This window comes from Aulonocara sp. 'chitande type north' Nkhata Bay, linkage group LG19 (genome assembly GCF_057382095.1).
Source record: "Aulonocara sp. 'chitande type north' Nkhata Bay isolate Kocher_YH1m ecotype deep benthic linkage group LG19, A_spYH_male_GT1.1, whole genome shotgun sequence".
NCBI classification, from domain to species: Eukaryota; Metazoa; Chordata; class Actinopteri; order Cichliformes; family Cichlidae; genus Aulonocara; species Aulonocara sp. 'chitande type north' Nkhata Bay.
The window spans coordinates 28,813,208-28,840,701 of record NC_141362.1 but is presented as its reverse complement, the minus strand read 5'-3'; the positions used below and the strand labels follow the sequence as shown (position 1 = coordinate 28,840,701).

The 27,494-nt window shown below is 42.0% G+C and overlaps 2 protein-coding genes and 1 non-coding gene across 3 annotated transcripts in view; 1 reads left to right on the top strand and 2 right to left on the bottom strand.

Annotated features, from left to right (window-relative positions):
- Nucleotides 1–4,531: 4,531 nt before the first annotated feature.
- Nucleotides 4,532–16,368, top strand: itpka (inositol-trisphosphate 3-kinase A). Its single transcript, XM_086273971.1, has 7 exons — nucleotides 4,532–5,322; nucleotides 9,758–9,857; nucleotides 11,161–11,374; nucleotides 12,648–12,852; nucleotides 13,720–13,821; nucleotides 14,232–14,303; nucleotides 14,631–16,368. The coding sequence occupies exons 1-7, from the start codon at nucleotides 4,912–4,914 to the stop codon at nucleotides 14,898–14,900; spliced, it is 1,374 nt and encodes a 457-aa protein (XP_086130097.1). The 5' UTR covers nucleotides 4,532–4,911; the 3' UTR covers nucleotides 14,901–16,368.
- Nucleotides 15,643–27,494, bottom strand: part of ltk (leukocyte receptor tyrosine kinase) — a 71,242-nt gene continuing 59,390 nt past the window's right edge. Inside the window, exons 20-29 of the mRNA XM_086273970.1 lie at nucleotides 25,961–26,147; nucleotides 25,768–25,858; nucleotides 25,312–25,376; nucleotides 23,311–23,440; nucleotides 23,122–23,219; nucleotides 22,572–22,664; nucleotides 22,255–22,356; nucleotides 19,492–19,626; nucleotides 19,179–19,269; nucleotides 15,643–19,069 (exon numbers count right to left, since the gene is read on the bottom strand). Of these exons, the coding sequence (XP_086130096.1) occupies nucleotides 18,032–19,069; nucleotides 19,179–19,269; nucleotides 19,492–19,626; nucleotides 22,255–22,356; nucleotides 22,572–22,664; nucleotides 23,122–23,219; nucleotides 23,311–23,440; nucleotides 25,312–25,376; nucleotides 25,768–25,858; nucleotides 25,961–26,147 (2,030 nt within the window). The 3' untranslated portion in view covers nucleotides 15,643–18,031. The remainder of the gene's footprint in view (nucleotides 19,070–19,178; nucleotides 19,270–19,491; nucleotides 19,627–22,254; nucleotides 22,357–22,571; nucleotides 22,665–23,121; nucleotides 23,220–23,310; nucleotides 23,441–25,311; nucleotides 25,377–25,767; nucleotides 25,859–25,960; nucleotides 26,148–27,494) is intronic.
- On the bottom strand, nucleotides 25,085–25,157 carry trnak-uuu (transfer RNA lysine (anticodon UUU)). The gene has a single exon. It is a non-coding gene; the product is annotated as a tRNA-Lys (tRNA).

Sequence of the window (27,494 nt, the reverse complement as noted above, 5' to 3'; positions counted from 1 at the left end):
GTCAAAGTAAACTTTATTGTCATCTCCGCTACAGTCCAGTATATAGAGACGAGACGACGAAGCTCCAGTTACAGCAGTGCAAGTAAACAAACAACATATATAAGAAGAGTAAGAAAATAAATGTACACTTTAGGACTCGGGATAAAGGGATCAATAACAATTTAAAATTTACAGTTTGATGATTTAAAGTCTCACCCCGTCGAAAGGGGAGGGGGGCCGGCTGCTTCCAAATAGAGCGCATTTCATTCATAATGATGTAAATCCAAGCCCGTTATGTAGTCATGATTTGAATCCTGGGTTGTGTGAAATCCCAGAAATACACCTTAGACAAAGTGAATCTGTGAACTAAGGTGTCGGTGTGTTAGATCATGTTGTGGTGATCCTTGGGTTGAGGGATGGGTGTTCATACTGCAGTGCAAAATTAAAACCAATGGAAGATGGACAAGAAAAGTTCAAAGCCATCAGGTCCTCAGTTTAGAAAAAAGAGAAAAGAAGAGGAGGAGAAACGAGCAAAAGATACAGGTAAGCAGATGTGTGATTGGATAATGGCAGGACATCCTGAAACAATCAGAATCAGAATACTTTATTAATCCCTAAGGAAATTATGTGCATTACAGTTGCTCCAAGAAGAAATGGTAAAAATAGTAACAGTAACGGACTAAACTCCAAACAATACATTATGTTACAGATTTTAATATTAATTAGTCAGTGTCAATTGTTGATTTGTCCTGTTCTCATTGTATGACGAATTATGATGGCTGTTTGGTAGCCGTTTGCGTACCATGCATACTCTCTCTCTCACTTCATATATATGTGTGTGTGTGTGTACAACAGCTTTATGTTAATGTACAATCCTTAATATGTTTTATCTGTGTGTGTGTGTGTGTGGGGGGGGGGGGGGGGGGGGGGGGAGGCAGAGGGAGTGTTCGCCCAGGGCGCCAAATAGGCTAGGACTGCCACTGCTTCCAGTGACAACATTGACATCTCAGCTGCCTGTCTTTTTGTCGGTGCCACTGTATCCAAACTACATATCAGAGCAGGTGTCACTACCACAGGTGTCACTTAATTCAAGAGTGTCCCTTTCACTCTTGAATTAAGCTTCCACTCCTTTGTCTTTATGAAGACGTCCTTGCAGCATTCCCAAAATCCATTGCAATGTCCATCCTCCTCTTGTGTCAGGAACGAAGATCCTCTGTTATTTATATTTAGCAGTTAAATAAAGGCTTGATTTAATGCAGTGTTCTCAGGTCTTCCTTTTCCTTTCTGTATTTTCCATTTGAAGTCATGACTCTGGTCGATTTCTGTGTGCTGTAGCAGTATCGCCTCTTGATTCAAGTGTCCATATCTTTTGCCACAAATCCTTCGCTGTCTTTCTTACCAACAACTTACCATAAACTTTTCAACAGTTTCCTCATTACCTTTATAAACTTTAGCTTAAGGCTGCCTTCCACACCATCATCGGCAAGGAATCCCACAGAACAGCAGATTAACTAGTATATACACACACTCCCTCATGACTACTCCCTCCATTTTTAGATCCATCAGTAAATACCGACATGATTAAAATAATTCTTCTTTACATAACTGGAATTCTTTCTTGTTTTTTCTTCTTCTTTGTTCTTGCTTTACCAACCGACTTATTGGTGCATTAGCGCCGCCTGCTGGATAGAATTTAAATTCAAATTTTATCCAAATTCAAATTTTATTTGTCACGTACACAGTCATACACAGTACGATATGTAGTGAAATGCTTGGACAACTGCTCGTGACCTAAAGAAAACAAAAAAGGAAAAGGCTATGAATAAGATAGGAAATAATAATTTATAATAAAATAATTTAATATAAAAATAAAAGATTTCTGGGTTAATCTGCTTGGGGTCCCCAAATGTTCCATTCAGCCTGTTTTGCCATACTTTTCCAGAATTACGTTGACAGAATTTAAAACAAACAAGCAAACAAACTACACTGATTAAGGACTTATATTCATTTATCTATTTTATTCAGTATTAGCATAGCCTCCATAAGTAAGAGAACTCCGAGACACAAATTCCTTGGGGGCTGTGTCAGGAAGGGCATCTGGCAAGAAAATCTGCCAAATCAAACATGTGGAACTACCTGCTGTGGTGACATCTGGTGAAGGGAGCAGCTGAAAATAGCTCTAAATGAGCATAAACTTTCTCTGCTCAGTAGTCTGCTTATGCTTCCATCTGTTAACCCATGCCTTCTGCAGAGAAAGCATTAACAATGCACACCAACATCAGCTCAACACCACCTTGACAATGAGTGCAAGTAAACTACTGTAATCACTGTTTATGAGAGTAAAACACTGAGATTTTATTACTAAGCACATGCAGGTTTTTTGTGATGAAGATTTTTTCGTGTGCATGAATGAGCTGATTTTCCAAACTGTATCTTTAATCCCCCCTTAACTTTAGAAAAAACACTAATTTAACCCCTAACCTCATGTCCTGAGGTATGTATCAACTTCCAATGTGATGATGAGCAAAGACTTTCTCCTTCAGACTAGCACACAGGTGTGGTTCATCCAACAAGATCATAGAGCCATGCCCAGAGACCATCAAAGTATTAATTATTTCTAGGGCTACAGTAAAGTGGAGGTGGCCTCCGATGTGGCATAGGGGTGTGGTAAAGAGGTCCACATCAGGGCTGCTTGTAAATCGACTGAAGCAGAACCACCAAGGCCCAGAGGCTGAAGATGTTGCACAACAGCAGAAGGCAGTGCAGACAAAATGCACAGTACAGTTTTCGCTAACATAATTCAGAATTTCTTACAGCAACATTTCGGTATGTAGGATTATTAAAGGTGGCCAGAGTTGAGCCGCCAAGTGGTCAAATCCTGACCAATGGATGGCTTTGGAAAATGAAAAAAGTGGAAATGAAAGGAAGGCCTCCTCACAAGTATAATTTGTGTCTCATTTTAAAATAACCCCAACATGCTCATTATTTATAAAATACAGTATCATTTGAGTTGTTTTTCTTTCCTTTTCAAATAAAACCAAATGTAGTCAGACAGTAATACTCAATAAAACAAAAACAGCAACCCTTACTCACAGGGGGACACCACAACCCCACATGTTTGAGTTTTACTCCAGATGTCCTTCCTGAAACAAGCCCAAAAGGACTGTTGTATCCAGCATTGAACTAGGGAGCTTTTGCACATCAGGCATGTGTGTATACCACTAAACTACAGAGCTACCAAAATCAAACAACCAACCAATCAAACCAATAGACAAACATTCTCACACTTGCATCCATAAGTTTTAATGACACTATTTGTGTTATAGTTGTGCCTTTGTACACCAGCACAGTAGGAGTGACTGAAGTGCAGGTCAGCCTTAATCCTTAAAACTTAAGTCATTTTATAAAAGTACTAAAATAACTATTTAGGAATTGCATGCACACTGACACATTTCCAGAGTAACTGGATGAACTCACAGAATTTGAAACATAAAACAGTTTTTAATACTCAGCCTTTATTGCAGTCGCCTTCAGATCCTGCTTGTTTGTGGGTCTCTACCCTCAGTTTTGTCTTCAGTAACTGAAAAGCATGCTCTTTAAATCAGGTGACTAACATGGCCACTAAGAACATTTCTTTGCCTTGAGAAACACTTGGATTGCTTTTTCAGAATACTGTGGAGTTGCGTCCAGTCAATTTTAGAGCATTTGTCTGAATCTTAGCAGAAAGTACAGCCCTGTACACTCCACACTGGCTACGTCTTCCATGCCATAACATTCCCTGCGCTGTGTTTGACAAATAATCATGAGCGATTCCTTTCCTTTTCTCCTTTTAGAAATCTTATCACCTCATTTTGATTTTTCGCTTTAGTCTCATTTGAAGTTTTCATTTCTTTTTATTGCAAATGCTGCATCTGCGATGAAGGTGCTTTACTCTGGTGAAGAAAGCTTGCTGCTCTTCTAGAAGCCCATGCACTGCCCCATGCAGTCCTTCTGTCATCGTGATTATGAGATGATAGTGAGAAAGCCCCTCTTTGAACCAGTGCTGATACAGGGTTTCCTCTCATCGCAGTGTGACTTGTGAACAATGCTGGAGTTCATATTTATAATAGATGAACTGGAGCTGCAAGCAGACTCGCTTACACGAGTATCATCTCCGCGCTGCTTGAGCGAAGGAGTTAACACATTATATATTTGCTTACATTTGATTACTGAGCTAGAAATAGTCACGAATCAACATCTTATGCATTCTACTACTTTGTGTGTGTGTGTGTGTGTGTCCGTGCGCGCGCGCGCGTGTACATCCTTTGATAAGAAAACTTAGAAAAAAAATATTTCGAAGTTTTCACGCAGTTATGACAGATGCCCCCTTCTGTGGATGTGAGCGCGTGCGTTTCTGTTTCTTTAGATTTAGCATTTTTTCCGCTCAATGTGTCCGATTGATAAAGATCGATTTGAAGGTGTCCGCTGATGTTTCGGCTCAGGTTTGTCTAGAGAAGCAAGTCAGAAGGAAGTCTGCAAACCTTAAAAAAAACTTAACGTGTCAGCTGGTTTAACGTTTCAGTCAGGAAGCAAGAAAGACAATGCGGAAGATAATAAACGCCGTGCAGTTGTGTGTGGGTGCGCGCACAGTGGCGCGCGCGCGTGAGTAAACCGCGTAGAAGCGCGAGCCACCAAAGAGGGGTTCCCTTTACCTTACAGTCGGCGAAGGGTGCAGAGCAGCGAGCCTGGCTCGGGCTTCTTTTTCTTCTTTTTAAATGCGTTTACGCTTGGACAGCAGCGACGGAGAGCTGCAGAGCACCGAGTGGATACGCGCTCCTTTTGGTCTCCGTCGCGTTTGAACTTTTCTCAAAGTGAAATGACCAGATTTGAAGGTTAGAGTGACGCGTCTTTGCGCCTGTAGTCGTGCGCTCTCACGACGAATTCAGCTCGCCAATGCCCAAGGAGTGCAGGAGAAAGAGCTCCAAGGACTTCGGGTTCTCGGTGAGTGGAATAAATGAGGCGTCTCGTTTAGAGCGAAGAGTGGCTGCCAAGTCTTCGCAGATTTGCGATGAGCTCATTGAGACAGCCGCTCAGATCGCTCCGTCGTCCGGACCGCCGATTGTGATGGATGCGCCCCGGGTACCGCAGGTCACCATCACCCCGGAGGGGGGCGGCTGCTCCCGGGAGATGCAGCAGGAGGACTGGGATCGGGCGGTGGACGGTACGCTGCGCAGGAAACTGTCCAACTCCTCGATCTCCTCCACGGGATCCTCCGCCGTGGAGTCCGAGGATGATCTACTGAGTGACAACGAGAGCAAAAGCAAAGGCATCGTCACTTTAGAGCATCTGGTGGAGCCCGGAGAAGTGAGTAAACTGCAAAGAGATAGCGATCTAATGGTCGGTGCAAGGTCGCCACGACGGTTCATTTTCTCTTAAACAGTGAAAAATAACCGAATGCACAGCTAACAACAGTAAAGGTGGAGAAATACCACTCTGGGTTTTTTTTATTTATTTCTTTTCAAACTGCAATCCTGACTCCAATCTTTTTGCCTTTGCAAATGTGCTATTACACCGTGAAGAGCTGAGGGTTAAAAAAGAAGAAGAAGAGGGCAAAGCAATAAAATAAACAGCACTTAAACAGCAAGCTACTTCCTAACGAAAGACCCACGGGGACTGTTTTACTGCAGAGAACAGGCAATTACAGAGTGATAACAGCATCCTTTCATTTTATATTGTTTAGTTTAGTTTTCAAACGACATAAACACACAGTCTGATTTCTCCAGAAACACATCCCCCTGGGAAACCAGTCACGTCTACATTTCAAGCTATCTTGCATCTCTTGTTTTGGTCATGGAAGTGTGTTCTGGGAAATTTCAGTTATGAGTTATACTGGTCTGACAGGTGTCTCTTGCTCTCTATACAAATACATATGTATGAAGATGCTTTGAGGTCTTTCAATAGCATTGGCAGAAAGCACAGGAGCATTGTGAAACTCTGGGTGACTCTCACCCATTTAAGTGATGTTATCACTCCTTATTTTTAATTGGTCATTAGAGCCTTTCCCATTCTATTAATGACCAGGCTGTAAGTAAAGAAACTGACATGAAAATGCTGCTAAAAGCTGGTTAGCCTTTGTTGCATGGAATGTGTTGGATGACTGATGTCAGAGTTATGTATCATCTTATTTACTGGTTTTTATCTTCAAGGCCACATGAAACTCCTTGAGAGAAAAATACAACCTTTTTTTCAATGGGATGTTTTGCACAAAAGATTGTGCACAGCTCAAGTAATGCAAATTATTAATGTCAAAAACGGACCTGTTGAACGTCAAGCTTGATATATTTTGATACTTTAAGTCTCGGCCTTTTCCCTCCTTAAGCACACAGGCTTGTGTTGAAGGACTGGCCTTTCACCCTCACTGTGGGTGGAAATTTGTTTGTATTTCACATTCTTGTGGCTGGCAAGTGTCAGGGGACATGCTTGCGTGGGCATTAAAACTGAGCTGTCTATCAAATCACATGATCTCTCTGATTATTGTACAATTACATCCGAACAGAATGTTTTTGCAGTTCTGGAGCTCGATAGCTGTCGCTTCACATGAGCTGCTGGGAAGTTGAGTGCGATCACAGTGAGTCACATCTGTGTTTCTTCACTCTGAAAGCATAATCTGCTTTTTGTCTTCATTGTCACCACTCTTAGATTCAGACTTTCTCTTGGCTAGCGTGCGCCTGAAAAGCTGACCGTTTCTCTTTGCTTTTCCATACAAGGTCCGGATCTGTCACTTTCTTTTAAACAGACTGAACACACATGGCCCGTGTGACCCAGAGGACGATCTCGCTGAACGTCACGGTGTCCAGTCTGTTAGATTCCTTCCTAAATAAAAGGTCGTTTTCGTAACTTAAAATGGAAAGAAAATGTCACTTGTGTCAACGCTGATAAAAGCTACTGTTATGCTCCTCTCCCATCAACCCACACTCCAGCCCACACAAGGACGCCCACACACAGAGTAGCATAGGCTAACTTGTCATTGTGTAATAAAGTTTTTGTGGTCAGTACCCAATTTTAGATTTGGCCTTTGACATTTAACAAAGAAGCGCCTCAGGAAGTCAAATACACTCACGTATCAGTAGCTTTTACTTGTTTACATTTCAGGGCAGACGAGATGTTTTTAGTCGACTAAACAGCAGGTGGACGCGTTCATTTGCCAATCTCGCAGTGCTTTGCATTCAATTACCACGTCAAGGTGGCTTCACGTGGAAGGCATGAGTTATCGTGGCTGGTTTAGCAGAACCTGACTGAGTCACATGAAGTCTGATTTCAGCTATGTGTGTGTGTGAGTAAGAGCTTTTCTTTTTGGAGTGTTGTTTTTGACTCCTTTGTTCAGATCAGCCTGTTGAGTCAGTGTCTCACTCACACAGTACGGTGTTACAAAGAAAGGTGCGCCTGACGGAGCAGAAAAACATTGTTGAAGGGTGACCTTTAAGCAAACATTACACTAGTCCTGGAGCTGGATTCCTTTTAATTTGAAAGAGCAAACACGCATTATTCCACAGCTGGTGAATAATTATGAGACATTATTTGATAACTACCTAACTTTAAAGCACTTTGCTGCAAAAAGCAACTAAAATGCAAGACACTGTTAAGGATTCAGCCACTGTTTAAAAAAAAATCTTTTTGGTATCCTGCTCTTATTAGATCTCTATGCAATTACTCAGATGATGGAGAAAGAGAAAAGCTTTCTTCTGCACAGTTTTTCAAGTTTTTCTCATCTTCACTTTTGGGTTGCATTTTTGTTTTAAGATCTAAACTATACTTTTTATCATTAAAAAAAAATTCCATGCTTTTTAAAATTGAACATATGTTCTTTTAAGCTCTGATATGGTTTTATGACCTGTGAATATCTCTGTATTGAACCGAGTTAGTCATCTAATTTAACATGAGTCTCTGTGTCTGTGGAGGCTGATCTCCTTTAGACAAAATCAGAGTAACATAATCAGTCATGGAAACATGCATCGTTGCCAACAACCTCATAATGTCATGCATAATAATAGGTATAGGTCACAGATGTCAGCTTACCACAGAATAACTCTTCATTAGACTTTGCTAATATTAGATAAGCAGAGCTCAGAATGCTGGCACTTTACTTGCAAACGCATTTTTTCACTGTTGCGCCATTGGTGCTTTTTTCTTCCTAAGTAAAACTCTTAAGTGCTTTTCTTTTTTCCATCACCTTTGCCGAGGCATGTTTTGAGCTGCTATTCTTTCTCTAGCAAAAACGCACTGTAAGCAGGTTCCAACATGCGAGTGAAACCAGTATAATATCCAGTGTTATCAGTCCAAACTCTTCCGTCATCAAGGTCAGTGCAGCGCAGGGTGAACGATGTGAAGTTTCAATGTCAGACTGTGTTTAAAATCTAAATAATGGCCTAAGAGCTGCAGGGTCGTTATGTTTACGATAAAGCGCAGAATTCAGATCTAAGCCTCTGGTTCCTCTTGCTTGTGGATGACAGCAAATTATTCCTAAATACTAAGATTCCACTGAATTTCAGCCAGTAGCCACTCGAGCTTTTCTCGCGTTTTTTTCCTCACTAATGTGCTGAAAATGTGTGCACTTAAAGTACTCACATTAACTGATAAATCAAGAAAAGCATCTGAAATTAAATCTGCTTGCTTGTGGAAGTCTTCACAGTGCAGTCTTATCAGCAAACAAGTAAGAGTAAAATCAAGTGAAGCATATCACCTGACATTTAAGAGAGCCCCGGCTGGCCCCTGAAGACTTCTGCTATTAGCGAGGATGGTAAACTGTGAGATACTCAAGCATGAGCTGAGGGTTTCACTGAGAGAAGAGCCCCTGTTTCGTTTCCTCTTTCGATCAGAGCACACAGAATGTAATGACCTCCCAAGGCTAAAACCTAAACTCCAAGGACATACACTGGTCTTTCTATCCCAAAAGTGGGAATGCACTTATTTTGCTTTAGTTGCACTTCTAATTAGTTTTGAGATGATCTGAAGAAGCACAAAAATCTTAGTGTTTTATTTAAGATGTGGTAAGTTTTCTTGGAGGAAAGATAAACAGGCAGTTCCACGTAAGTGTGAAGCATTTTTGTGTTTCTGTAAAAATGCAAGCTGTTAATGTGTTTGTTCTGAGCGTGGTGTGAGACAGAGAAAGAGAAAGAAGAAGAAGTTGGGGATGATGGTAAAAGCAATCCATAAAAAACAAAACAGATTCACCAAGAAAACATGGAATACTCCTGAGTCATGTCATTTTATTTTTATCTCCTAAATTTTTATTAGCTAAGATGACAAATCCTACTTAAAGGTGCATTCCAGATTTTTCCACTGCAACCAGGAAATGAATTAAGCTGCAAACAGGCTCCTGGTTTTTCAGCAGGAGGTTTTGGAGACTTAGATTCTCTCACTGTGAATCAAAGTTGTCAGCAAATCACCACGCCGCGTTGGAGATGCTGAATAGAGATGCTGAATGAGATAAGAGTTTCCACTGAAATGGCATTTAACTGACCTAGATAGGGGGTTTCATGCAGAGGAAAACCAAAAACCTGGCATCAGCCTCACTGGGCAGAGTTTCCGTGTGATCAGATAACTACTCAGTGAACAAAGTGGAGTGGACGAAGGCCCGTTAACGCCACTCCTTCCTGCTATCAGACCAATAAAGAGCCCACAGTTAGACCCAAGTGCTTAAAATAATTCTTAACTTTAGCAGGTTTTGAAATGTTGTATTTCTTTTAACTCTACATGAATTAATTTCCTTTCTCTTTGTTCTCTTGCATGACTTCACCAGAGCAAACCACCGTGGTGGAAGCTAAAGACGTTCGTCCACTGGCCGTTCAGTGTGTCCCAGAGGAAAAGAATAAACTGGGTCCAGTTAGCCGGGCATAAAGGTGTGATCTATTCACATAAACCACACTTGACTCGGACAAATTACATAATATTTGTCCACCAGTTTAGTGGAAGTAAATACTGAAGTTGTTTCCCCATATTTATTGCTGCCCTGAACTTTGCTATACATTAATCATGTCAGACCAGACATTAGTCATTGAACTGCCACCTCTGTATTACAGAGGTTTGTGATGCCCAGTAGAGAAGAACACGTAGCAAGGGAGTCATGTCTTATGGTGCCTACTCATCCTCTCCAGGTGCTGCCCCCCGACTAAACCAAAGCATTTCCTGAAAATCTGCTGTTGTATGAAAGTACCAAATTCTCCCAACATCGCCTGGTAAAAGCTGACAGTAACTAAAAAACAATTTGGCAAGAAAAATCCATTACAATTGCACCCCAGCTATAGACTGTATATAAAAGATGGACGTAGCTAGGACTAGTTTTTGAAAGCTCTTTCTGAAGCTTCAGGTTGCTTTTTTGGAACCTGATGTGAACATATTCAGACAAGAGGCTGGTAGGCTGCGTTGCGACTGTGTGGGTGACACAATGCCTGCTAATTAGTACTAAGTAACTATCATACTATTAAAACAGTAGATTGTTATGCAACAAATATACATTTTGGACAGTCCATTCCTAATGTTGTTTGTCAGATAATCGTATTAAAGTGCTCCAGAAAACAAATACAGTCAAAGCACAAAGTTCTATGGCTAAATTAGGTAGATGAAAGGAGTTGAACCTAGTCAAAGAATCCACCTGCCATTCAAAGATGTCACACACTGAACTTTCTATAGGATTTCAGTCTGTGTGTAGTAAGGATCAAAGTTAGTGGCATGGCATATTTGACTGATAGCCGCTATTATCCTATTATTCGTTTAAAATAGCCTATATCAAGGCTTTTATTGCGTCTTAATACAATTTCAGCCCTGTTTTGTTGTCAAGAAGAGGCAAAGAAATGGGAAAGACTAAAGCCATTTTTAAGCATGACTGAATTTGGTATTTGTTACATGAGGGTCAGAGGGCGGTTCTTTTGGAACCTGCCTCAAGTGACCGATCAAAGAACTGCAGCAACTTTAGGTACATCCTTGTTTTTCATCCACAGAAGTCTTTGCTTGGTTACGAGTCATTTAATTTAATTTAAAAGAAAATGTAACATTACATTAGAGTACCTACTTGTCACAGACAATGAATTTACATTGAAGGACACTTTAATTTCCCAGTATCTCCCAAGTCTCCACATGCAGGTATATTTACCTCACACTGGCAAAATCAGGCCGTTGTTCATTCCTGTCTTCATCTAATCTCAGGCAACTTCAAAGCAGCAGATGAGGGCACCATTCTGAAAAAGTTCTCAGAGAACGAGATGCAGTGTTTCGAGAAGCTGAGGAATGACGCATTGCTCCCGTTTGTGCCTGGATACCACGGTGTTGTGGAAAAAGACGGAGAGTCTTTCCTTCATATGACTGATTTACTGGCAAACTTTGACCTTCCTAATGTTATGGACTGCAAAATGGGAGTAAGGTATGAAAGTTATGTCTTCACTGTCTTATTTACATGTAATTAATTTTTATGCACTGTTTTTATTTTTTCTGCACATGTATTTTTTGATAATAGAGCCATACATTCACGTAATACATGTAACTGCAGTAATATGTATATATATGTATGTATATATATATATATATATTATCACTACCACACTATTCGGCTAGTTGTTAGTTGCTAGTGTTTTTTTTAATGAATTAATAGGAAAGTGCAGGCGAGTGATGGTACATACAGCTTAAAGTGGTTTTGCTCTACAAGGGAACACCTGTTCTAACTGCAGGCTATATGCTTGGCTTCCTGCCACAGCGGGTGGGGTGTCTCAGTGTATCATGTGCACAAATAGGCAAACACACACATGCGCACGCACACGCGCATACAAACACACAATGGCATACATATATGCTTGAATGCACACATGAGCGTATACATGCATATGTTAGTGCATGCAGAGGCATGCAGGTACTGACACTCACCCCTCTGAGGGTTTTGTTTCCGGTTCAGCAAAAAAAATACGCAGACGCACATACGCACACGGACTTAGAGACACTGACTCACAAAAACACACACGCAGAAGAGTTACACACACTACACTTACAGAAACACCCAGCATAGCGTTTCATTGCCTGTTTGGTGTTTGCGTGTCTTTATTTCTAAACTATTCGTATGCATACACAGAGTTTCACACACTCAGGGTGTCCCTGGAGACTCCCCTTTGTCAAAAACACTCTCAACCACACAGTTGCAAAACCGCTAAGTTGCACAAACACACACTCACGCTTTCACTCAGCTAAATGCTGCACACTGGAGTCTCCTCTTAGCTTCCCTCTTCAGCACAGAGGAAGTGTGGCTCGCAAACTGAAAATGAAATTAGCATCTGTTTGCACATAACTTTATGCCAACTGTGAGTGTGCTGCTGGAATGTTCATAAACAGAAATAAAGGCTTTTAGAGTTGCAGGTTTTCTTTCCCCCCCTCTTCTGTGCACTGATAAGCTCTTCTAACATTTGCTAGAAGGGTGTAGATCTCTTTGGCTTTTAGCACAACTTAAGAAAAATTGCTCTGTAAAGTTGAGCATGAAAAAGGAGTAGACTAATCTTACTTATCTTTCATCTTAATTACTCAAGATAAGTGATTAAAGCCAGACAAACCCTGAAAGTCCACTGACATTTCTGTGCCTTTAAACTTCTCACTTCAAATGCCAATAGCCTAAATTCAGCACCTGAAAATCCTTTGCTCCATTCTTGTTGAAGGACCTACCTGGAGGAGGAGCTTGTGAGAGCGAGGGAACGGCCCAAGCCGAGAGAAGACCTCTATAACAAAATGGTGGAGGTAGACAGCGAGGGGCCAACTCCTCACGAGCATTCCCAGCGGGGGGTAACCAAGCCTCGTTACATGCAGTGGAGGGAGTCCATGAGCTCCACTAACACCCTGGGCTTCAGGATAGAGGGAATCAAGGTAAAAGGAATGATGTGGGATATTTTTAGTGTAAAGGAAGGAAAAAATAAACTTACACAAAGGATCAGAATCCATGTGTATATAAGTCATATCAGGCACTGTAAGGTAAAGCATATAATATTTAATATTTGAATTTCCTTACACCAGTATTTGGACAACAACTGGGGAAATAACTGCCTGTAACATGAAGGCTTTCTCACTGACAATGAACTCAGACTGAACTTCTCTGCTCTTTGGATCTTTTTTAGCTTATTCAAGGTCGCTCTTTTAGTTGCCTTCAATGTTACTCTTTTTTTCATTCTCACTACTCTGATCAGTCACTATTGGCTACACCAAGCATCCCCTTTTTGTTAAAGATCTTTGATAAGCTTACTGCAGCTACGCAACATCAAACAACAGCAAAACAGAGACAGCAATAGGCACCGAATGTAGTTAGGCACTTAGCAGTGGTGCTGATGGAGACTGAAAGAAAGTGAAAGTGAATGATAGCGTGGCTTCATATATATTGAGTCTGCAGCCAAAAATTGTTTATTAATTGCAGTTTTAAATCTGAGTTTAACATCTGAGTCATGTGGCCTCCTAGTTACTCTTCCTGTGCTACACAACCTTAAATTCCAGCTGACACACCAGATAATTATCTTGAATTGAACTTATTTTATTGTGTAATGTTCATGTGAGGCATGGTGCCACACTGTGATTAGAATTGTGGCCTCACAGCAAGAACGTCTTGGGTTCGAATCCACCATTCCTGTGTGGAGTTTGCATGTTCTCCCCGTCCAAAGACATGCAGTTAGTGGGATTAGGCTACTCGGTGCATCTAAATTGCCCATAGGTGTGAACGGTTGGCTCTCTCTCTTTTTTCTTTAGAAAAGTGACGGCACATGTCGAACTGACTTCAAGAAAACAAGATCGAAGCGGGATGTCATCCAAGTCTTCAAGGACTTTGTCGGTGGAAACGTCAACATCGTGGTACGTGGCAGTCAGTTATCCTCTTCACGCACATTTTTATTCATCCGTGTAAGGACTCGGGAGTAGACACACAGTGCAGCGGTGCAGGCGTTAACCTGAAACGGCTCATCAGCTACGAATGCAGCAGCCGAATAGGCTCCCACATCCGCGTTCAGTGTTTGAACAGATAGAAATTGTTTGTAGGCTCTGCCTTTACATTTGAAAAAAGCTCTAAAGGCAAACAAAAACAGCCTCGAAGCGATCTACGAGAGTAAACCACAGAGCAAATATTCGCACTGTGATGCTGTTTGAGTTTTCTATTAGGGAGGAGGTTCTCAAATATACACTCTGCCTACATCCTGTTGTGTTCCAGCTATCTAATACCAGCTATCTAATATATGAAATATTTTAATTTTGTTTTTCAACCACAGAAGTCATATTTGAGCAAACTGACAGAGATCCAACAAGCCCTGAAGACATCAGATTTCTTCAAGCGACACGAGGTGAGAGCTCCTCTGCGTACAGTAAAGATGTGTGGCAAATTAAAGGGAAGCAAACAAAGCAGCCAAATAATATTTTTGCACCTGGCACTTACATAGATACGCGGCCGTGTATCCGTACTGCTTACACTGAACCGTGGCTGAATTATCACATTATTTCTGGCCAGTTGTACGTCATGTAACAGCTAACGATGTGTTGGATTAAAAAGAAAAAGTACTGCTGCAGGGTTTTTTTTAATATGTCGCCCATCTGTATTGATGCAAGAGTGGTTATTAAAAGCAGAAGATGAAGAATCAAAAGCTAATACTAACAGCTTTTTGTTTTATCAGGTCATTGGCAGCTCCCTCCTCTTTATCCATGACCATACGGGCAACGCGCAAGTCTGGATTATTGACTTTGGCAAGACCACGGCATTACCAGAGGGCCAGACATTAAGTCATGACATTCCCTGGCAGGAGGGAAACCGGGAGGATGGTTACCTGTGGGGTTTGGAAAACCTCATCCACACACTGGAGTCTGTGAGCAGTGCCGCCGGCGCAGAAACCGGTAGCTCGGTTACCAAAGAAAACAGCCAAAATACAGAAACACACAGCCAGTGACCTTTGATTCAACGGGTTTAAGGAACAGCAACTATATTGATGGACACTGCGGGATGGTTTCAGATATGATTGATTGGTCGGGGTTACTTTTTTTAAAGCACAGAATACTAAAAATGAAAACAAGAACATGACGGGCATCAAACGTAGATCCGAGGCTCAGGTTTTCACCGTTTTAAATGTAATGTGACCACATTTAGCATCGACACCGACAAAAAAAAACGACGCTGTGCGACGGATGCTGAACAGAGGGAAGCAGGAAGTTTTGTCACTATAAAGAAAATGATTGAGAAAATGCACCGACACTAATTCAGCCTCCTACATGATGAACAGAAGTAGAAGTGCAGGCATTGTGCATTTCACTTTCAGGATGTTACAAGTGAAAATGTGCCTGTTCATTGTCTCAAGAAGAGAGCGAACGAGCACAAGTTACAGACTCATTCTCACGTTACACCACTTACTGTAACCATCAGCCTTCAGTGTATTATTAAAGGTTGGGGCGTATGTTCAGTATGTAACTGTTTGGCTCACAGACCTCACAGTTATAACTACAAAATATAGCACATTCCCAGTATAGCACAGTCTACTGCGTAATGACTGGAGTGTATTATGTGTGTTAGTCTCTGGTGAACTGTCTTTCATTGTATAGCAGATTATTTCTCTTTAATCAAGTTCATTCCTGTGATCAAACTTGTAATCGTTTTTATTTCCGGTGATGGACGTCATCAAATGTAAATGAAATTAAAATGGGAACAACGTTTTTCTTCTATCTTTAGTGGTGGAACACTATTTCACACTATATGTGTTACGCGTGTTAGTCTGGACAGAGTTGACGGCCTTTTGCAGGGATATAAATGTGTGTGACTGATCATACTCACACAAGTGAGGTTGATATATGTTGATTTATTTGGGGCACAGTTAGGTGAGATGAAAGTAAAGACGGTATATTGCATAGAATGTCTTTGCACTTTTGTTTGAGGCATCCTCAGCTACAAAAATACAGGAATAAAAACTGAAATGAGTGTGAAATAAAATCTACCGGGACATAAGAAATATAAACTATGAGTAAGATGAGGGTCTTTTTTTTTTCTTCTTTAAGAAAATGAGAAAAAAAACAATCCACAGTAATCAGTATTGCTATATGGCACAAACGTTTTTTTTCTTAAAGAGATAAACAGCAGATAAAGACACAAATATCAGCAGGTCTTATCTTATAACACACAGTAAGCCTACAGAACTCTTACATAAATGTAACAACATATCAAAAAATATAATATTGCCATGTTCAGGCTCAAAATAATGTCACACACCAAGTACAACTATAAACTTGATTAAATAAGAATAACCTGAAAGCATAAATACAGCAACTTGTTTGGTATTTCAGAGTTGAATACCTCCCCCTGTTGAGTAAACGTAAGTACTACCAGCACTACATCTATAGAGGCAGTGTAGCAGTACGTATCGAATGGCAGTGATCGATTACAGATTCATCATTAACATGAATGAATGCAAATGCAAAAACAAAACATCAACAACAAACAGCTACAAATGTAATGTTAGTCCAGTGTAAGCAAGTAGGAGCAAGTACAAAAATAGCTTTCCTGTTTTCTTAGCTGCAAGGTCGTCATCAAACTCGGACTCTTCAAACATCTCTAAAGCCAAGTAAATATTGGGACAAGGGGAACGAGACCTCATCCACAAAAATAAAACCCTCAAAGAAAGCAAATGTGTCTAATTTGGTGGGCCGGCTTCTTCAGAAGCTAACATCCATTATTTCAATCTGGAGCGGTGGTTCTCAGACTGTTTCTGGTACACTCAAGCTCACGACCCCCATCCCACAATTTTTAGCGCACTGTGAAAAAGATGCAATTCAACACGAAAGCATTAGCATACATAAAGTTATATTTACACCTCATTAGATTTAGATACACCTTACTAATGCAGGGGTAGACCCCATGTACCCTCAGAACTACCTCAGTTCTTCATAGTATAGATTCAACAAGGTGCTGGAAACATTCCTCAGAGATTTTGGTCCATACTGTCATGACTGCATCCCAAAGTTCCAACATCCAGGATGTGAATCCCTTTTTCCACCACATCCCAAAAGTTGCTCTATTGGATCAGAAGATGGGTACAGCGTGGTCATAAATCACCTTCCTTCCCCATTCTGATGCTTGCTTCAGCGGGTCGCCTTGACCATGCCTAAATGCCTAAATCAAGTTGCTGCCACCTGATTGGCTGATGAGATGTTTGCAATAGCAAGCAGCTCAACGCTTTGTTGAGTGTACCCTGATTCCTAACACCACTCCTGCAGTGGCTCTTTGCTCCACTGGGTGGGGCCCCTCCCCAGTTTGAGAACCACTGATCCAGAGTCAAAAAGAGTTTAAACCCCCCAAACTTTAAATTTATAGACCAGTATCCAGTTAGCTGAGAACAAGGCTGGAAACAGGCTCGTGCTTCACCTACCAAGTCAGAAAATACACGTTATTGCCAGAGGAAGTGTTTTCACATTGTATGGGATGAAACCAATTATATTAGAGTACCAACAAGTAGTATAAGGTCCTAAAGTGTATATAGAGCTGTAATTCTGCCCATCAGCATCAAAAGAGTGGAATTACTTTTCAAAAAATTTATACCTATGAAATTAAAACGTCTTGGAGATTCTCCTCCCAATGACTCAATATTCTTTTAGTCTTTTATGGTCATACACTAAATACTACAAATTCACATATACTGCCAGCAAAGCTTTCATGAATAAAATACAGCAAAAAGAAAAAATAACAGGTATAAAAGGAGTCCATCAACAGCAGTACGTTTTGGCAGCCCTCACCCACAGTGTGGACACTGAGGAAGTGCAGGGCCGCCAGTCTCCCAGTGTTTCAGCATCAGTGTTCAGCTACTATGGTATCAGAAGCCTTTGACAGGGCTCCAGTGTTGGCTCTCTGTATTACAGAGTGTTTGTGTGGACGGGAATGTTCAGTTGTGTTTTCCAGCATTCTACGAGCTGTAAAAATCAGACACTGTGGCACTTGACAATGAAGGAGCCTTCATGGTCATGCTTTTTATTCTAAAAATTCCAGAGCTAAAGTCTCAGTTTCTGAGAAACGGATTCAGGTGACATTTGAATCCTTTTCTTAGATAGGAGTAACACTGAGGTCTTCAGACAGAGAAAAGCCAGAGTCTCTGTCACGTGTGGGTTTCTCAGCTTTGGTGTGTCTCCTCACATCCTCATGCCCGTAGCTGGCATGGCGCTTCAGCAGCAGCAGCTTGGGCATGCAGGATGAGGGGGTATGGAGGCCTAATGCTAGTCCCAGGCTACTCCCTGATGAGACACTGGTAGCAGAGCTGGTGTTTTTCACATCTTCTGGGGCTTTGGGCACAACCAACGGCAGGCTTTCTGCCTCATAGCTTTGCTCGTCGTAGGCATAGTTGACGTTGCCACATGGGAAACTCTGGAGCTTAGCAAGGTCCATAGATTTTGTGCCACCGCCTGCTGGTGTCTTATGGGAGGACGTGCTAGAGGCAGCCTGAGCCTGGCAAGAAGAAGATGAAGTCGAGGAAGTGCAGAGGCTTTTAGGGCTGAAGTAGGTGCTGCTGGTGCCGTCACTGCCAGCCTCGTGGTTTTCTGAAGCTGGGCTGTGGGTCTGCGTTTTGGAGGTGGAGCTCGAGAGTGGCATGGACTGGGTGTGAGTGAGTGCCTTCTTCCCCCTTAAGTTATCCAAGACCCAGGATCCATATGTGGGGTTCCAGAGGTTCTTAGTCTTGTTCTTCAGCCTCTGGTTCTCTGAGGAAGAGCTGTTTCTGGAGTAGGGTCGGTGATGAGGAGGCTCAGGGTGGAGCCAGTTGGAGACCGCTGACAAACCAGGGGCAGGAACGGGCTCAGCCCAGCATGGCTCCAAAACCTCGCGACATGATGTGACTTCATGGTGGACAGGTTGGGTCCTCTGCAGGAGCAGACGGGGCTTTGTAGGCTGCAAGGGAAGAGGGGTGGGACCCAGGCCCATGGCTGAGAAACCCAGCTGGGAGGGACAATCCTGGGAGGGAGGGTGTGAGACTAGAAGTGGAGTGAGGCAGGTAGATGTCGGGTCAGTAGGACGGATTACAGTGCCTCCGTCATCATCCGTGTTGGGGCCATATTCCACAGGTAGAGGCGTGTTGATCACATCTGGATCCTGAGAGAGAAAAAGAAGAGTGAGGATTAAATGATAATCAGAGAAAAAACATTTAAAAGACACAAAAAAGCAACCTTAGCAGTCTTAAATATCTAGAGAAGATGCATGCCTGAGTACAGTAGTTGATTCTCTCCAGGATAGTCGAGAAGTTGGGCCGATGCTCAGGACAGTGCTGCCAACACTGGGTCATGATCCGATAGCTAAACAGTAATCGACAGAAGCAGAGAAACAACCAGCAAATGAACAACTGTTGAAATTCTGAATTTCTCCTTAATTCCCGTTTATCACTCACTGAGTAGACAAAAGAAGCAGGTTTAATCAACATCACATCAAAGGTGGAAGATGAAGCAAACATTATTATGTCTTTAAAAAAATACCAAGAAAAAAAGCCCACAGAAACCGCAACTTGAGTCAGTACTCACACAGGCCCTGGGCAGGCTTTGGGAGGATCCATCCTGCCTCCGCTGGTGACAAACTCCAGGACCTCCTGGTTGGTTTTACAAGGATATGGCATGTAACCCAGCGAGAGGATCTCCCAGAGCAGAACTCCAAATGACCTGAAGAGGGAGACATCGATCAATAACTGAGTGGATGAAGTTGTCTTTGAGTGCTAAATTTATTCTACTGTAATGTTCCTCAGACAAGGAACAACAAATGCAAACAACACGAACAAACACAAAACCAAAATTTTTTTCCTGAATAGAAGTTGACACCATTCAGGGTGATTCTTTTGTTTCTTTTGACAAAATAAATGCTTGTAATTGCCCTTTTCTTTCCCCTGCTGAATTAAGAGTGCAGCGAGTTTAAGTATTCGTGTAGAAATCTCCTTGTTTTTGTTTTTCTAGCTCTCTGTTTTCTCAGTTGTGTGCTTGTCATGACCCCCTGTGACCCAGATCTCAATCACTCTGCTTCCTGCTCCCGACTCTAACTGATAAGAGTCCCCAAGAGACCCTGAAAATGTTGTGTAACATCTTTTACACCTTGATAACCATGTCCAACACTGTTCAACACCTGGCAATGACCATGGAGGTGTTACCCAACCAGAACAAATATATAAAAAAACCCAGTGAATCTCCCAGTACAGCTACTCTAAAGTGTATCTACAGTGCGCCTCTGTCAGTGCGCCCCAGGGTGGCTGTGGCTACAATGTAGCTTGCCATCACCAGTGTGTGAATGTGTGTGTGAATGGGTGGATGACTGGTTGTGTAAAGCGCTTTGGGGTCCTTAGGGACTAGTAAAGCGCTATATAAATACAGGCCATTTACCATAGTAGGTGGTTTTACTAAGGTTTAGCTCTCCCATTTCCACAAACTTGACTTTCACTAGACAAAGGATCAAAGATTATTCATTGTTAGTGACATTAGGAGTGAGACTCCTGCTGTGGTTTACTTTGTTTTGGGCAGGGTATTATTTTCTTCTTCTAAATTAGTATTCTAGTGGAACAGTGTTAGTAACCACCTCTGGTTTTATTAATTTCTTTGGCTTTCTAAAATCCTGCAGGCCTTGTTACTCCCCGTTGTTTGCCTCTTCTTTTGTAAGCCTTTTTTTTTTTATTTGCTTGTAAAGCATCATTTTTGCATTTGAGCAAAAAACACTCTAACCTTACCAACAACATCCAGTTACAGGTTGCTACACCGAACAGTGCAGTATAGGGATGTCAAACTCATTTCACATTGTGGGCCACATACAGCTCAGTTTAAGTGGGCTGGCCCAGTAAAACTACAGGTTAAATGAATAAAATTGTTCTTGTAGTTCATTTTTCCAGACTGCTCTGTAATTCTAATCATAAAGTGTTGGTTCATTCACAGAAAAACAGACATTTCCATAGCAGACAGTGTGAAAACAGGGATTTTTCCTGTCACATAATCTGTTAGTTAATCACTTTGTTCTAATATGAATGCCAATGGGGGAGGAGGGGGAGGGGGGGGGGTCTTGATTAATAGGAAAAGCTTTAAAATCTATGAAACACAACTAAAAGTTGAAAAATCAACGCACTGCTTCACATTTTCCAAAGCCGTCCAGTGGGCCGGATTGGGGTCTTTGCTGTGCCAATTCAGGCCCCCCGGCCTTATGTTTGACACCCCTGGGGCAGTAGATCACTGGCGTTGAGTTTTGCTAACCAATAATAATAATAATAATGGATTGCATTTATATAGCGCTTTTCGGGACCCCTCAAAGCGCTTTACAATTCCACTATTCATTCACTCTCACATTCATACATGACTGGAAAGCCGCAGCAGCTGCAACACTCGTGTGTTTTTTTTGTTTTTCCTTCATTTGTTCAGAGGAGATATCTTGCCGATGAATGATTCCCCGTCTAAACAGCTTTGAAGGGACGAACTGCGGTGCAACTGTAGCTGCCTCTGTGCACGTTTCCATCAATATCCTCGGATTTTAATAGACTGCTGGTCAAATCCATTATGCTGCGGTCTCTCCTCTATAAGGGTTTAACTTTCTGATCTGCAAACAACCCTCTCTTTCACTCTACCAAATAGAGGTTTTGAAATGGTTTGCCCCAAACTAAATATTTGACTTGCACTGTCACAGGAGAAGCGGTTTGGACGCCGCTCCTCTACCATTACAGCCACTGCGCTTTCCTAACAACAATAGAGTGCTCTTTGTTTGGCTGGCTCAGTGTCTTGAATACAAATGCTGTCCTGGTTTTGAAAAGATGTTCACTTGATGTAACGCACCCTAGCTTTGTCTACTAGGAGTAGACATGTTTGGTTTGTGGAAACCTCCCTGCAGGGCATCGTACTGACCACATATAGGCTTTTAATAAAATCGAATTCAGTTTCGCTGGCGAATACTTTTCATGCCTCGTGAGAATTTTTTTTTTCTGTTGTTGTTTTGTTTTGTTTTTTTGCATTTTGACACCGCTGCAAAGTAAATTTCTTTCATTGCCAGCGTCTGTTTTCGATTACAATAAGTTCGCCATCTGGTATTAGTTGTTTTATTGTCCAGAAAATTTTTCAGACGTCTGAATAATCACTGTAGTGTTAGAACAGTTAGCATGACCGCATGATATTTCCAAAGACCTACAAATGTGTGGCACTTCTAAATGATATATTTCCGAACATGGTGTCCCAGTGTCGAGACAAAAGCAAAGTGTATACAGTTCAAAATTAACAACAGCTGTCTTGTGATTTTCTTTGTCTACTGGTATTTAGTGGTAGACTTTATACCATGTGTCAGTTTTGCAGGTGAAGATCCCCTCCATGAAGGCCTCTGGTGGCATCCACTTAACTGGCAGCATGGCCCGGCCGCCCTTCCTGTAATAGCTGGCTCTGGAAAACAAAGAAAGAAAGGCAGGGTACATTTAGGCTGAGTTAAGAACAAATGGTAAATGCTAAAAGGCCACGAACTGAAATGTAAGTAAATTACGTGGCCCTGTGGAGGGAAATGAAAAATCTATTTAGCCACACTCCAATAACCACATCAATCCATCTTAAATTATGGGTGGATAGGGCGCCACTGCAGATTTAGAGTAGCGTATATGAACCTGTAAATATCTCGTGCCATGCCAAAGTCTCCAATCTTAGCCACTCTGTCCGACCCAGGGCAGGTAAGGAGGCAATTTCTGGCAGCGATGTCTCTGAAAAACACAAAATCCTTTACATGATTTATCTGTGCGATGACACGAAACAGAGAAGCTTGTTGTTACTTTGTCAAATTTGTTGCCGCAGAAAATGTTCAGAACTGTGGTTTGCAATGAAGAAACGAAGGCCTTTGAAAAACCTTCAAATGCATGATTGATCGTGCTTGCAAATGATTGTACACATTTTTCAAATTAAGAGAAGCAAATTGCTCAAAGACAAACTCAAACTGCAGTCAAAATGAAATAATAGTTGTTGTGTTTTTTGTCGCATTGCAAGAGGTTTCGTTTAAAGCAACATATGCAGCGTTACAGAATGTCTAATGAATCATTTTTATGCAGATTTCACCACAGCGTAGCTCTGCTAACACATTTCCTTTTTGCCGTGGCTGAAAAACCGCTTTGAGTTTGCACTTTTATGAGCTCTAAGCTGCGAAAACTGGGTGCGAATCCGAACCTGTGTATGAAGTGGTTCTCCTCCAGATAGCGACATCCACAGGCGATATCTCTGGCCATGCGCAGCAGATCCCGCATGGTGAGAGACGAGGTCTGGCCCTGGACATAGCACAGATCAGTTTAGTGTGCGACGTAAACACACAGAGCTTGCAGGCACAAACACACATGTAAAGGTGTAGTACAGACGCACCGCTCGTGGCCTGTTTCTTCTCAAAAAGCTCTTCATGTCTCCTCCGGTCATCAGCTCCAGCAGGATGAAGCGCGGCAGGATGTTCAGACTGACGCCAATGCAGCGCACAATGTTCTCATGGCTGAACTTGCTGCATGGACAGTTAACAACAGGGTGTTTTGTTTAGAAGGCTTAAGATGACTTTGACGTCCTTAAATATACATTGATGGTAACAAGAAAGTACAATTGTAAGGTTTTAAGATTTAATAAATAATAAAAACAATCTGGTCCTCATGAGGTCTAAAAAATAATTTAAATACAACCTCAAAAACCATCAGAACAACACATGTTAATGCAGTCGTTATGTATTTAACAAAAACTAAGCCAGAATGAAGAAGCAGAGTGTGAAAAATCAAGCGCACCCCATGATTCGACTCTCCAATTGTTGTGGAGGAATTCTTTCCTTTACACTCTGGATGTCAAACTTGTTTACATCATACAGCGAAGGTATGGATGCACGCATTTGTACGTGTGGTAAAATTGCTGCTTATTTGTGTGTGGATTAGAGCATGTGCTTGTGACTCTTGTGACACATCTGTAAATCTTAGTTTAGCTATATAAAGGAGTTCACGGTCAACTCCTTTGAATGACCGCAAGGTGCCGAGGTCCTGTGACCGCAAAACAAAACCTTTCCAAACCTTTCTTTAGTCTTAGTCTACAAAATGTAACTAAAGTGTAGCTCTTGGATTTTTTGCCGTTATTCTGAGCGCTGGAGGGTCTGAGCTTGGGTTGAATTTACTGGGATGTCTGTCACGGTCCGCTGTGACAGACCGTGTGGAGAGTGCGTGGAGGACTCAGGTGCAGACACGAGTGACACGGGAGTAAACTTTAAACAAAAGCGAGCCTTTTATTGTGGCTGGTAACGCAAGAGAAACAAACAAGAATAAGGGCAGCTCAAAAGCAATAACTAAACAGAAACCTAAACTGGGAATGAACTAAGGTAAGGCTATGACTACAACAGACCGGGCATGGAAACATGGAGGGTGGGAACACAGACAACGCGACACAGACTGTAAGAAACACAGAGACTAAATACACATGAGGGATGATCAGGGGAAGTGGCCACACATGGGAACGCAGCTGATATACATGAACTTAACGACAGGACAGGAGGAGTGAAACTGAATACACTGACAGTGAATGCAGGCCTTCAAAGTAAAACAGGAAACATGGGACATGAACCGGGGAGACGTAGTACAGGGGGAGGTGACAGACGCGACAGCATGAACTTGACAATACAAGACACACAGACATAAACACACGAAGGGCAAGGGAGGCTTGATACAAGGGTAACATAACTACAAAAGGACTGGACTACCTTAAAGAACCTAAACAATCAACAAACATCAAAATAGACTAAACACAAAACACTGGGTCGCACGACCCAGGACCATGACAGATGTCCACTCCTGGGAAGATTGGCAGAAGTTTGCGACTTAATTTTTCACACGCTGCTTCTGCATTTTGGCTTAAATTTTGTTAAATAAATAATCACACTGTGTCATATTGTCATATCTTGCCTCTTTTTTAGTGTTTATTTTTTTAAATCTCATTAATGATAAACTTATTATACAACTACAAAAAAGTCTCAATTTTCAATCAGCCAGAATACAAGTATTTAAAACTGTCACTTGCTGACTGAGGGATGGACCTGTAAATAGAGTAGACTTTAACAAAATCAGACGGGAAATCATAATACTTTATTAACACCTAAGGAAATTAGGTAAACTAAGCACGCCTGAACAGGGACTTGAACCCTGGACCCTCATATTAAAAGTCTGATGCTCTACCGACTGAGCCACCCAGGCCCGAGCAACCCCCGCTAGAAACCAATTAACGTCACACATTTTCCTGAGCTCAAAATTTACCCCTGCAGACACGATTGTCTTTGAGGGACAATTCTTGTGTGTGTGTGTGTGTGTGTAATGCACAAAGGAAGTGTATGGTTGCTGTCTCGTGCACCTCATAATCAGAGCCTCCATCAGGAAATCCATTTCATCCTGCTCGGAGCAGATTTCTGGTAGAGTCTGCAGAATAGAAAGAGAATTTGAGTGTGTGCTACTTTTAAGGGGAAATATAAATTTTCAGACCTAATCAGCAGAGCATTGTAAGCAGGTAACCCCATGCGGTGCTCTCTCTGCTTTTTTGCTTTTCCCTTTTTAAACTGTGTGCCTTTTAAAGCATCTTATCCAGGGACGCTGAGCAAATCTGCATTCTTCTTTTTTAGTCATTTTGTGCTACAGTCTTTGCACAACATAAGAAAAGCCAACAATCATTTTGTAAGTGAAAGCATCTCCATGACCTTTAGCTCTGAGAAGCAGAAGCACCACTTATGGGATTATAAGTACGGAACATACATGCGAGGTGTCATTGTTAAACATTTAAGTGCAAATATTTAAGAAAATATGAGTGGCTGACCTTTATGGCCACCTGCATAGCACTGCCATCACCACTCATCCCCAGAACTTGACCTTCATAGACTTCACCGAAGGCTCCGTGACCAAGGGCCCTAAAGAGGAGAGAAAACACAACGAATGAAACGAAGGCACACGTTTGGTGGAGAGCAGAAGCTTAAACTGGCACTCTAACATTGAGTCCGCTTGTGTCATACCTCAGTAGGGTGATGTTCTTGCGTGGCACTTCCTTCAGCTCACTGAACGAAGCGGCTTTGCCGGTGAAAAAGTAGTTTGGGTTGTAGTCCGTCATGATGGTGGAGGAACGGATTTTGCTCAGCTTATACTCGGGACTCTGAAGACGCCCCCTCACTGCATGCAGGTCGTTCTTTTTGCGGTACCACACTGCAGAAAAAGACGAGGCAGAGGGACGAACAAGCTTGTTATATTAAAGAGTCGACAAACCCTTGACAAAAATTATCAGCAAACTTTAATCAGGACCCTACAAGTGCATGTAAGTGGCAGAAGGATCTTCCTGACCATCTGTCTGAATGTAGGAGCGGCAACACAAGGAGGGATCAAGCCACATCTCAATAACTTTTTCCAATCCTAAAACAACATTCTTAGTGGGAATAAAGCTATAAAAATATGGCAAAAAGGGCTTCATTTTTGTTCTTAAAGAATACTCCACCAATTCTGCATAGCACTTCTCCAACACTGGAGTTCTACCTCTTCAAACACCACCCTCAGTATGGATCTGTAATTCACACGTTATGTTATGTTAGTAGCAGTTATTGAAGCCTCAAGCAGAGACGATGAGCTGCCTTCAGAAGTCAAGTGAGCTGGCTTCTTTCTAAAGCCACTAACCTAACTGACATGCATGTGGGATGGCCTCTCCTTGGTTACTGCTCCTATACTGTCTGTGCCAGTGAGTTTGGACTCACCCGCCATGGAGGCAGCCCATGTCCCCGATGCAGGTTGGTAGTCTGCCAGGGAGGGGGGGCGTTGCGTGCAGGTAAGAGGTGCCGTCGAGCCATCGCCCGGTGCAGATGCTAGGGACTCAGGAGTTGGGATAAGGGGAGTTTTAAGGAGGAGAAGCAGGAGAAGGAGGAGGAGGAAGAGGTGGGGGTGAAGGACATGGGGCGCCCAGGGAACAGACTACCTCCCTGCATGGGGGAGAGCTCAGGTAAGGAGACACCATTAACCTGAAGCGTGTGTGTACGTTCATTGCCTTTTTTAAAAGATTAAACACGCTCCAGTAAAAACACCCCATCCTCCCCAAATATGTATTTTTTTAAAGCAGATGTTATAAAAATGAATGTCATCAGCCTTTGTTTAGGAACTGATTTATTTAAGAGCAAGTGCACACATTTACACACAATGCAGTTAGTGTTCCATTTTGCATATAGTGGCCCAGTACGCACCACTAGTAGCACCGCCGTATCTGCAATTATCGTCTGTCAGATTACACTCTGATAAGCTGATTGCGGGGTTGTATTTATGTTTAATTACACCGAGCTCAAACTTTCTTAAGGAAGAACTTCACAGCAGAAATGCAGACTGCAGTCTTTTATCCTAAAAGGACATTTATCTGATGAATAACTCGCCTCTTCCAGCTCTCACACGTCGCTTTTCACCAAGTCCGCCGCACTTTATCGACATATTCTCTCACTTCTGCTGACAGAAAACCAACCACATCCAACATAAATCGCCATCTTTTAATGGTCAGCCATTAGCACTTACTGATAACAA

Coding starts and splice junctions, on each gene's coding strand:
- itpka (XM_086273971.1), top strand. CDS start 4,912: ATGCCCAAGGAGTGCAGGAGAAAGAGCTCCAAGGACTTCGGGTTCTCG. Junction 5,323..9,757: donor ATCTGGTGGAGCCCGGAGAA/GTGAGTAAACTG, acceptor TGACTTCACCAG/AGCAAACCACCGTGGTGGAA. Junction 14,304..14,630: donor ATTTCTTCAAGCGACACGAG/GTGAGAGCTCCT, acceptor TTGTTTTATCAG/GTCATTGGCAGCTCCCTCCT.